Raw genomic sequence first — 12,994 nt, 5'->3', positions numbered from 1 at the left:
AAAGACCACCATGTGATTTTTTATGTTTTATCATGAATACTGAAAATTTAATGTACTTTAGATTTCTTAGGTCAGCTACACTTCCCTATGCTACATCATCAGCCTATTATTATAATTTATTTTTATTTTTGGTGACTAAAATTTAACTACTACAATCGAAGTGAGGAATGTTGTTTACGCCAATAATGGCTAATTGTTGATTCATAGAGAATTAGTTTACTGGCGATGAATTTTGTTCCCGACCCCCTTTTCTCCTCTCCTTGAGACCTCTCCCCCGTGGCCCGGGCATGGAGTCCAAAACCAACAGCTGTGACACGAAGTGAACATTATATTACCTATAATGCATCGCATATCAATCAGAAAATCATCACAAACGCATCGCAATAATAATTCTAATTTATAAATCTCATTGCCCAAGTAACGATATCAACATAGAATAATTGATTTGTTTATTAGAAGGTTCACAGCTTAAACAAATGTCAATAATTAAATTTCGAAAGAAATGGTCAATCATTACTGCCCGACCTTGGTTTCCAATTCACAATGTTGGTCGATAAGACGGTAATGTATTCCATGTATCTAGGTACCCATTTAATCGGATTTACCTCATTTGCCCCAAGTGGCTAGATACGTCGATTATGTATACTTTATCTCGCTTTCTTCTACTTTTGTTGAATATTAATTTATAGAAGGTATTCTAGATTACTAGATTTTATATTGCCCCAGCACGGGCAAAGTACACCCAGTGAGGCCCACATTATCACAAACTGTTTAAAAATACATAATATGTCAATTAAAAAAAAGTATTTAATCATTATTTCTCATAGACTAAATACGACTAGACACGGCCTAACCGTTGAAAAATAACCCAAACACAATTTTGGTTTGGTTCTCGTGCAAATTTATGAAAAGGCGCACGCATTGTGTCGAAATGCGAAATGGGCACTGTGCATTGCGTTTTACCTTTTGTTGGTCTAGAGCAGAGGTCGGCAAACTTATTTGCCAAAGAGCCAAATATGTACATTACAACGATTTAAAAAAAAAATAAGAGCCAATTATAAAAGCATTATAATAATCAGTTAAGTATTTTAATATTAAGTATTACACTATTACGTAATTATGATGTATTACCTATTCAAATATTAAGTTGAGATAAAATTATTTTATTTCAAACAAATAAACAGGAAAAATGAGTAATTTCTTACAATCAAATTGATTGATCAGTTTTGTAAGATTTAAGTAACGTAAAATATTGTACGAAGAAAAATTAAAAAAACAGTTTAAAAATAATATATATTAAACCATGACAATGACAATCATAATAAGTACTTAATGCGAACCATGCCCTTGCATCTCCTTTGAAAGTTTGAGTAAGTCAGGTTTGCAGGTTGTTGTTCTAATTTTAGGCACGATTCCAGGTTGTCATCAATAAGACGACTTCTCAGTTTACTCTTGATAAAGTTCATGCTTGAAAAGATTGTTCGCATTAATATGTAGAACCGAAAAGGGATAGTACAGAAAAAGCGAGTTTTTTCAGCTGGTCATAAGAGTTGGGAATACTATTCCAAGCGTTGAATATGATCATGTCTTCCTTCTCTAGGTCTTTCAAGGTAGACCACTTGTGTTGTGAACTAAGCTCACATTTTTCTTCTCCAGTATTTATAAATCAACACAAAGACGTTCAAATTTAGAGCTCCATGTTTAGTAGTGCTTGTCAATGAAAGAATTATTTTCTTGGCGATGCTTCAGCAGACTCGGAAAGTGAAACAATGTTTTCCTTGAAAAATCTTCAGCAAAGAGGGTAATTTGTTTTCAAATGAAACGACTTCTTCTAACATCGAAAAAATTGTATTTCCTTTCCCTTGTAGTTTATGATTAAGTTTATTTAGGTGATACGTAACGTCTACCATGAAATAAAAGTTTTGAATCCACTTATCGTCTGTTAGTTCTGGATAGTTAACACCCTTCTCAAGGAGAAATGCTTTGATATCTGGAAACAGCAATTCGAAACGCTTTAAAACGTTCCCTCTTGATAAACAACGTACCTTGTTATGAATCAGAAGATCACCATACTCACTCTCCATTTCAACTAAAAATTCTTTGAATTGGCCATGATTAAGAGCTTTAGCTAAAATGGAGTTAACAATCGTAATCACCAATTCCATAACTTTACAAATTTCTTTTAGAAATGTCTGCGCACAAAGCGCTTCTTGATGAATGATGCAATAGTAAGCAAGTATCTCGTGATAATTTTTTTCTTTCAAAAGAACAACTAACCCCTTTCTGTGGCCGGTCGTACTTTTGGCCCCGTCTGTTGAAATCGACACAATTTTGATGTTTATCCATACATCCAATTACAGCTTTTGCGATGATCACGCGTCTGACCTTTGAGTGGCAATAATCCTAAAAGTTCTTCTTTAGGACCTGTATGAGAAATAAATTTTACAAAAAGCGAAACTTGCGCTGTATCATTTATGTCACAAGACTCGTCAACTACTATTGATAAAGCCTAAACCAATTTTAGATCTTCGATTTGCTGGATGGTTATATTCGAAGACATTTTAAGTGTTCTATCTTTCATTGTTTTGGCAGACAACGGTAACTCTTTAATTTTTTTTTAAATTTCTGCCTTGTTCTTAAAATCCCGAAATAGTTCTTCGGATGCCTTTACAAAACAACTTTTAATGTATTCGCCGACTGTGTACGGTTTCCCTCTCTTAGTAATCTCTCGACTAACAACAAAACTTGCCATATTAACATTACTGAAAGATTGCATCCAGTTGTCGAATACAGAAGTTAATGTCTCTTGAGTCTTCTGGAGTTCCTCAACTGCTTTCTTCCTTGCATTACCGACAGGATATTTATTGCTAAATGAAGTGTGTTTATTTTTAAATGTCTCTCCAAATTTCACTTCTTGTTATGCGCCAATTTTTCCTTACAAATAAGACATGTCGGAAGGCCATCTAAGTTTTGAATAAACGCGAAAGTCTCGGTCCACTCAACTCTAAATTTACGGTTTTCATCTTCCGTTTTTCTTTGCTTCTTTTTGGTAGCTGTAAGAAAGGTTTTAGGTGGTACGCCTGCTTTTTGAATGTGTAAGAGCGAGATGACAGATCGACGTATAAAAGATGATGGATGCATCTGCTCGCTCTCTTTTCCCAACCGACAGCTAAGAAGATAGTAGTAGACAATCCGTTCTAAAGTGTTAATAAACATTCTATCCGCACACGCGTATAATTATTGAGATCCTCACAGTACCACCAAGTCTGTATATAACAGTAGCCATGTGAAATAGGGGACCTATAAAAAAATCCCAAAAATGTTTTTTTCCGTCACCGATACTAAATAACTATCATATTATAATATAATTTTTTTCCGACATCAACACTAAATAAATAACATTATAATATAAATGATTATCATATACATATATCAAATAAATATTAAATTAATGATGTAAATACCTGTAGAATGTGCAGCTGGATGGAAAAAAAACCCCTTGTAACACGTACGCGACAAACGCGACTGGCGAGGTGACTGCTATCAGTGCTATCCAACGCCAACCAGACTTATTGAAACGAGAGAAGAGTCTCCCTCGCACCGCGCATCCCACAGTCGTCACCCGCCGATACCATCGGAAGATGGAGATGGAGATGGAAAATATAATCAGCTAAAGAGCCGCATGCGGCTCCGGAGCCGCACTTTGCCGACCTCTGGTCTAGAGTTAAGGTTAAACGCAACGCTCGTTGTATTCTACGTGTTCACAGATGGTGTAAATTAATTAATTTTGTTTAAATACGCTTTTGCAAGGTATTGCTTTACAATATTAAGACAAATCATTTGTTTGCGCCCGTATATACGCAATATGAATATGAATCAATAGTTTTGTTCGTTTAAAGACTTAATTCTTTCGAGAAAGGCACACAAATACAATATTTTACCGATGATTCAATCCAATATTGTATTTGTATGCCTTTCTCGATAGAATTGAGTTTTTATATGGACAAAACTATTTATTCATATTCATATTGCGTATATGAGGGCGCAAACAAATAATTTGTCTTAACACCTCGACTCCGGTGATGGGTCTGGTTTGACCCAGTGTTTTTTAAAAAAAAGATTTTGCCGCAAATATCTCGTTTAGGCTAATTTCCTTTTGTCTATTCTTTCATCAAATTTTTACCCATATTTCGACTCAAAAATGATTAAAATCGGACACGTTTTAAAAAAGTTATAAGAATAATTGTGTTTAAAAACACGCAAAAACTCATTTCTTCTCAGTTGAATTCGAGCAGCCGACGAAACAGCATATCTCTCGCTCTGTCCTTCCGTCTTTGTCTCTCGCAGTCCCGCGCAGATGTTGTCAACCATTCGGGCACATTTCTAGTATTGTGATTTTTGTTAGTGACTTTGTTTTAATTTTTTTTTTCGTAGCGTACGAACGCAATGGCAAAGCAAAATTATTTATCTGATAATGAGATCAAAAAGCTACTTAACAGTTCGAACAGTGAGATCAGTGATGATGGCGACTTGGAATTCGAAACATTAGATCCAGAATTTGAAAGTGATCCGGAAGAAATATTACTAGAGGAAATATCTGAAAGTGGAAATGGAAGTGATAATGAAGTTAGTGTAGGAAATTCGAATGAATCCGTTGCAGATCAACATTTATACGTGTCGAATTCCGGATTCCAATGGAATTCTGCGCAACCAGCCAGCTTACGTACCAGAAGCCATAACATTATTTCTTCTACCCCTGGATTGAAAAACGGTAGCCAGAACATAGTATCCATCAGAGATGCTTTTGATTTGTTTATTTCAAATGAAATGGTGGAGGAAATTATTGAAAATACGAATAAATTCTGTCAGCTCAATCCGAAAAATTCCAGCTTTCCTAACATTACGAAGACAGAAATGTATGCATTTTTTGGAGTTCTTTTGGCTTCAGGAAGAAATCGCGGCCGAAAGTTAGAACTAAGCGAACTTTGGACTACCGAGGATTTATTCCGGCAGCATTTTTTCCCCTCCGCTTTATCTAGAGATCGCTTCCGCTATATTTTTAGCAATATACGTTTCGATGACATTTATTGAATGATATAATATATCGATGAATTATTTTTGTGAATTTTAGCATTTTTAATATATTTTAACTAATAAAAAACTGTTAAACTTTTTATAATTGGTAGTGCTATATAATTATTTTGCCGCTGAATTTGTAATAATAAATCCATTTGGTGTTTTGTGTATGTATATAAATTTTATTGATCGTCGAATCATTTTTGTATTTTCGTATTTAAAATATTGCTTTCATTCCTTTTTTTTAAATGAAAATTGTTAATTTAAATTTGTTATATTGAAAAATAAAAGTTTTAGTATATTTTAACCCTATCCCCGCGGGAGACGCACGCCTGCGACGCACTGTGCATGCCCTGTACGCGGGTGGCACATCTGTGCGACGCAAAGTTTCTTCGGCGTTATGGGTATGAAACATGCTTGAGCACGGTAAAACTTATACTCCTAAAAAATCTCACATCTTTACACTACTGACATCTTACGATATTTATCCATAATACGTATCCTAATCATGGATACAAAGATTTGAAGGGATCTTCCAACTCAGAGCGAAAAATGAATCAGTTTGAATTCTTCCCGCGTCTTTACACACGTTATTGCGCAGGCGCATTTTATAAGATTCTCAAACAGAGACGCTCGCCGTGTAGATTACATTGTTTTATCGAATTATTGTTTGCTTCTTCGTGGATATGAACTATTTTAATTACAGTGTACATTAATCTGATTTATCATATTTTAAAATAAGTTCAGTTACATACATTCATTCAAACTATTGAAGAAATATAAAATTTCGTCAGTGTTAGATTATTTTCAAATAAAGATACGTGGTTAAAACTTTTTTATAGTGAAAAATCAAGTGTAAAGTTGTACAAGTTTGACTTTTTATCAATTTTTGAAAGTATTTTTATTGCCAAAATACAAAATGTCGGGTCGTGGTCTTAATGACGAAGAAATATTTGGTGCTACTTTAGAAATAGATTCAGATTTTGAAATTAGTGACAGTGACGTCGATAATAATTGCAAAGCTGCTGAAATACATGAAAGCCATGATTCTGCCGTTATGCGTTGAGAACTGTTTCAAAATCACGATAAAAAAATATATTAAGTGATACATATTTACGGTGACATAATAACAGAAAAATTATTTCATTATTTTTGTAAATTTAAGTGTAGTTATTTTTTATTATATGAACCTTTTTAAGTGTGTCAATATTTCATGTATCCAGTCAAACGCGACATCGCACCCATAAATCAACCACTTACATCGCACCACAGTTGAAGAGCTCTACTCCGGCATGTTTATAATCATGTGTATCGTTATCCTTGAAATAAACATGGCCGCCCGGGCATACCATATCAGTTACATTATGAATATATACTTCGAATTTTTATCAAGCCCCATTGATGTTCGGATTGTTTATTTATACTTGAAAAGATAATTCAAGACATAAGCGACGTATTTTTTAAAACAAATTTTAAAATCCATGCGTGATTATTGTTTAAAGTCATAAATTAGATTGATGATAAATAGCCCCGCGTGTGAACGAAGTGATACAAATTAATGACGCATAGAAAAGGTTAATGTGTGTCATTCAATGGTTTTAATTGTGACAAATAAATGTGTGAGGAAGTAAATACTAAACTTGAATTTGAATGCCATTATATAATATTTTCTAATATTTGCATAAGCAATCATCGTTTAATATGGCTATAAATTGAATTTATTTTCTCTTTACACATCTTTCTATTAGAGGTACGGCCACAAGGAAATTATCAAATACGTGATTTATTTCTGGTATTTTAAATAATACACGATATTCTTGTAAATGCACACCATCGAAAATTTTAATAATTATAGAAATAAAAATGTTTGTTTCCGCTGACGAACGCTTCCTGTCCCCCTCTCCCGCGCTGCCCTCCTCATTCCCCTGACCATCGCCCGGCACCCGCATCGGCCGTCGGGGCCGTCTTCGATTCAGTCGTTGATTAGCTGTTGCGCGGGTTGTCCGCGCCGCTGTATATCGACGAACCGCAAAATTTACGGAACACTAATTTCTAAAACTTTCATGTTCATACAAGAAACACAGGGGATATGTTATGAGTTAATGAGGAACTACAATAATATCATATAAAAGTAAGAATATGAACGAAAAATGCATAAAAAGCCTTTTAATTTCATCATTTCAGCCGGGTCAATCTGGACCCACCACCGCCGCATGTGTTTCATTTTCAACCTCCGGGTATTACGTGTTAACACTGTAAAGCAATACCTTGCAAAAGCGTATTTAAACAAAATTAATTAATTAACGCCATCTGTGAACATGTAGAATACAACGAGCGTTGCGTTTAACCTTAAGCTATTTTGCTTGTCAGCTATGCTGGACAAGTTCATTTTTTCAATCACAAAAATAACCCAGTTCCAAATATTTTAGATTGTACCTATCGCGGACTTTATTTTAGAAAATATAATCAGCTATCTGAATACAAAAAAATATAAGTACCTTACAGATAGCTTGAAGGCAGCGCATTAACAAATATCAGAAATTAATAGAATTTCACTATCGACAAGTAAATTTTCTGATGTAATCTTTCAAACTAGTCACAATCATGACGTCATGTCATGCAGTGTGTTATACACTTTTAACAAATACATATAAACAATACGACATGGCACGAGCCTGGCACATGATAATAATTGATGTGTTGGTTAAAATCACGCGTTTTTACTTGATACAAAACTTGCGCAAAAAACTTTAGAAGTATGGGTTATTTTTAGGGCTTGTCTCTAATTCAGGGTTGTATTAAGTCCACAATTATTTGCGTGTTAAATTATATGAAAAAATCGCGTGGTTGAGTAATTTATTGTGTTTACTATTTTAATTACATTTTTCTTTTCATTGATAATATATATATTACAAAGTATTTATATATATATTACACTTACCTTTTTTATTATAACTATTGCTGTAGAGGTGATGAAGGTGGTGGAAGATATGTTACATGAAAAGGAACGTTCATGTAGGCTTAAAATGTTAGGTATAGGAATAAATATTTTCTATATACATTCCGATAATTATTCTTAAAATGTCTTATTTTCGCTTAGGTTTCCCCACAAACCGAGAAAAAATTGAGAAATGGATATAAGCAATCCGGATTCAATTTTGTGAAAATAACTGGGTAATATTTATTATATATTGTATGTTTACAAATACGGAAAAAAGAGTATTTGCTAATTTATTTTAAAAAAGTGGATTGCAGGCCTTTAACGAATGAATGAACACTATGAACAGGTTTCCGGTTGAACTTTTAGTAAATTTCGAATACATTAATTATCACGATGTCGGAACAGCTTTTTTCTAATTTATTTAAAAAAGGGATTGCAGGCCCTTAATGAATGAATTAACAGGTTTCCTGTTAAATTTTTAGTAAATTTCGAATACATTAATTATCACGATATCGGAACACGTTGACCGTACCATCATCAGGGAACCATGTGTGCTGAAATCATTTTCATCCCAAACGTTTAGACTGCAATTTCCTTCAGGTCCTTTATAATATTTGAGCATTCTGTGTGGAGGAGAGAATGTAATATACCCACAAATTAGGTATCGTTACTTAATCTGAGAAAGGTTATTTTAATTACTGGTTGTTATTTTCTAGCTTTGATTAAGCACCATCTATATATTTCACAAAAATGGCACTACAAAAATAAACCGAATAGGCATTTCTCTGAAATCGTATGACATTACAGCAGTTAATACACGAAATAAATATCGGTCCTACCCGATCGGCATGCATTTGGCAAGGTTGTTGGCGCGGTTCACTCCAATCCTTGGGAAGGAAGGTACAATCATAATTTTTTCCGTAGATATGTAAAGTTGTGCCTATATTCGAAAAAAAGGAGACAAACACAATATAAAAATGTAAAAGCTTATTTAATGGGCATAAATAAATTGATATTATTACAATGTAACCCCCACCCTCCCTTGTCCCACCCCACCACACCCTCTCTTAAGCTCTGTTCTCGTCTAATATGATTTAATATGATTTTTCTCGCTTTGTTTTAATATTATATTTTATACATTATTAATGTTTGTACGTAGAATAGTTTTTTATACATAATGCTGTCTTATAAACCTAACAAAGCGGTTAAAACAAAATAACTTTTCATTTGATTAAAGTGTCAAGCCACAAAGTAAACGCTTTCTTTGATAATTAAATACTATTTTATATAAATAATTTTGTAAATTCATTAAACTTCTACTCAATAGTAAATATGTGTACGTTTCCCGTTTTGGTTCAATATTGTAGTGTACAGAATCCAAAACTTAAAATATTAAAATAAAAATCATTTTGTGTTATTTATTAGTCCTGATTCAGACCTGGTTTAGCAAAAAATGTTAATTTGGTGACGGCTTTGTATTCAAATTACAACAACTCGGTAACGAAATGAACGCTGTTCCTTGGTTTCGTTTACGAGTTTGAACGCTTGTACAAGGAGTTTAAACAGATTTGGGTTGTTAAGTTCATCTCCATATTTGGGACGTATGCTATGTGGTGTCATTTTTAAAATTAATTTAACTAGACAGGGCTAATCTAGTATAATACATCAATGTTATTACTAGATGCTGTGCCAATATCTTTAATTGATTTCACCAAAGTAACTTTCGAAAAGTTAACTGACAACAACTGTGGTCAGTTTAAGCGAGCATTTTAGACGAGGAACATTCCGGGCTCCCGAAAAACAAAAAAGCGATGCACCCAGCGTGCGGATAATTTTCTTATATCCAAATCTTAATGAAAAATCTTGTGCACCCGTTCAGATGATATCCCACAAGTCTCAGAAATATCCTTAACAGTCAATCAACGATCTTCCATCACAGTTTGATGCACTAAATCGACCATTTCATCAGTTGTAGCGGTTTGTACTCGGCTACCCAATGTTTGACTGTTGTAAATGAAAGGGCCAAAACTGATGAGGACGGAAACTTTTTTGTTGTTTGTTTTTGGGGTGTTATGCCGTGTTGCGCTAACTCCTTCTTTAGCCGACGTTTCGGACAGCATTGCAGTGTCCATCATCAGGGCAGATCCGGTAGATCCGAAGATGTGTGAGGAGTTAGCGCAACACGGCATAACACCCCAAAAACAAACAACAAAAATGCTTTTGGCCGTGAGAATCTAAAAACTTACAGGACGGAAACTATTCGAATTTCCCTCATATCTAGGTTTTAAATAAAATTAAGTGCAGATATTTACCAGTTCATCATCTTTAAGATGTTTTTTAAATTCAAGTACTAGGTTAGAGTATAAATAATATTTTAAAGAATAATGCTTTCTACATTTTATTTTATTATAAATGTACTTCTGAGCCTGTGTAAATATTACATAAATGTTGTATTTTTGTTAATAAAAAAATTACCTCGTATCCAAAATTTATTTAACATAAATCCCAAATGCGGCCCTGTTTCTAAAACTGCATTAACACGACCAGGGACACAAAAAATATGCTTTATTCTCTAGTATGGAATATGGGTTCTATTGCCTTTCCATGGCTTCTTACTTCCATGGGCCTTACGTACGGCAGTGAGGTATGAAATTGTCAGGAAAGACATAGGTAGACTGAATGTAGTAAACATTCTCTCATGTGTGAAAGTAGTAAAGCGTGTGTGTCAAGACAAAGTTTGTGTGGCATTCAATAATATCTTATTAATATATCTATAGTTAATGTGATATTATGTATTAGTTTCATTTTCTTTATGTGTGTTTTAATGTTAGTACGTCTACTTTCAGAATATCAAGTCTGCTTGTGCCTTGCTTATAGATCTAAAATTTGTCGGCTGGGCGCAAGTAGACCGGGAAAACAACCACCTGTCTGATTGGAACATATTCGACTTTGGCCTCAGGGATGATAAAAGGCTACAGCTTAGCAACATTATGGAAATAGTAGGTTGTCATTCTTAAATAAATTAGCGCCGCTCTGATTGGTTCACACACCATCAATCCGTGTGGGGGGCCGGCAGCTCGCACGGCCCATGACGAGCGAAAATAATAAATGAAAAAAATTATTAATTCAAATTTGTCGCACACCCCAATATCAGAGTAGGGTCAATCCGCACTAAATCATCCAGGCCATGTCACCCACCATCTCAGATTTTGATGAAACTTTAAATTTTTAATCCTTCCATATAGATAAGAAAATATACCAAATTTTACCTTCCTACCTCAACTCGTTTTTTTTTTATGGGCAGTTGAAGTTTGGGCAAAATAAGCGTTTTTACATATTCCGAGCACTCCGGAAGAGCTTGTACCTTCAATGAAAAAAAATTGTATCTTTGTCATTTATAGTGCAAATGCAACGAAAATTTTCAATATTATCAAGAAAACTATGCTGATTGCAGAAAAAAATAAATAAACCCTTTACATTTATCTACTTGACTTTAAAAAATTACCAAAAGTAATTTTTTAAGTAATTTTTGGGACGGAAAAGGTACTTTACAAAAAAGCAATATCTCGGGAAGGTACAGTGTTAATGAAGTAATTTTTTTTTTTATTCATATCTACAAATAGCATAGAATCACATACAAAAATAAAATTCATGGCATTTTACTTGCTTCAATAAATAAAATCCATTTTAAACTTTTTGTAATTTTTTTTTATTCTTATCTACAATAAACATAGTACAACCTAAAAAAATAAAACTCCTGGTATTTTGTGTGCTTCATAGTGTAGAAACGTTTTTAAAATAAGAAATCTTTATCATACAGAATTGTTCTAGGTTTTTTTAAATCTAGATACAAAAATAAATAAAATCCATTTTAAACTTTTTTCAAACTTTTTGTGATTTTTTTTATATCTATTTTTAGTTTGTAATTGGGCAAGTTATAGTTTAGGTATATAGCTAGTAATATAGGTTGAATGAATGGACTAATATCAAAGAAACAGTCCTAGAGACAAGTCACTACATGGAAATGATGTATCTGCAACAAGAACAAGACAGAACATGAAAATTACTATCTGCCTCATCACTAAGTTTGCAGGATACTACATGCTTTGTTTCCTCTGACATGCTTAGTTCTGAGTCAGCTTCAAAGCAGTGATCATCTATATAAATACAGTAGTTGTTTCATGTTATGGTGTACGTTGTTAAAATGTCTCTAATCGAAACAAGTTTAGTTAAATGTAGTGTGGGACAACATAATGGTACTGAATGTCACAAAAAAAGTTATACTAAGTCAGAGAAATTAACGAGTGTGGATTTGTTAAGTGAATTTGAAAAAAAGCTTATTCAACAAAGAAGTTTTGTATCTACAGACTTGGTTTTCAACATTTGTGAGCACCACAGAATATTTAACTTAAATAAATATGAAACATTTCAAAAAGCTTGTTTTGACCCGTTCCAAAGCCACAAAAGGAAAATTACAAAAACTTTAAGAACAGTATCCTTGGAATTTTCAGAGAACATTAATACCATTCTAAAAGTAACTAATAAAGCAATCCCTGGACAAAAAATTTGTAATGCATGCAGAGCAAAAATTAGTAAGAGCCAAAACCTTAACAATGAAATTGAAGAGCTTAACACTTTTCAAGAAGACATAAGTGAAGTTGAAAATGTTTTAAACAAAGAAATTTTTTTTACAAGAAATCAACACTTCTTTAACTGACATTGGAGAATCTCCATTTAAACTACATACATGCAATACCATCCCACAGTAAGTCTAATTACGCTAAACGGAAGTTAGATTCTGCTTGTTCAACCTTAAAGGCATATAATAGGCAAGGCAGATTTCCGAAACTACCAAAATATGTTTATTATTACATCGCTAGGTGGCAGTAAGGATGCCTTCACCGATGTACAATATTCAACATTATACGTGAGTTATGAAGAGACATATAGATATTCAAGTAAAAAAACAAACCAATA

General features: G+C 33.5%; 1 protein-coding gene across 2 annotated transcripts in view; it reads left to right on the top strand.

The window, feature by feature from the left end:
* LOC149422596 (transcription elongation factor, mitochondrial) overlaps window positions 1-12,994 on the top strand; it is a 40,400-nt gene that overhangs the window by 4,385 nt on the left and 23,021 nt on the right. For both annotated transcript variants that reach the window (XM_089633389.1, XM_089633388.1), the window contains exon 4: window positions 10,864-11,016. In XM_089633389.1, the coding sequence (XP_089489515.1) occupies window positions 10,864-11,016 (153 nt within the window). The remainder of the gene's footprint in view (window positions 1-10,863; window positions 11,017-12,994) is intronic.

This window comes from Hesperophylax consimilis, chromosome 7 (assembly GCF_061612785.1).
Source record: "Hesperophylax consimilis isolate HC1 chromosome 7, BYU_Hcon_1.0, whole genome shotgun sequence".
Lineage (NCBI taxonomy): Eukaryota > Metazoa > Arthropoda > Insecta > Trichoptera > Limnephilidae > Hesperophylax > Hesperophylax consimilis.
This window is presented reverse-complemented; position numbering and strand designations above follow the sequence as displayed.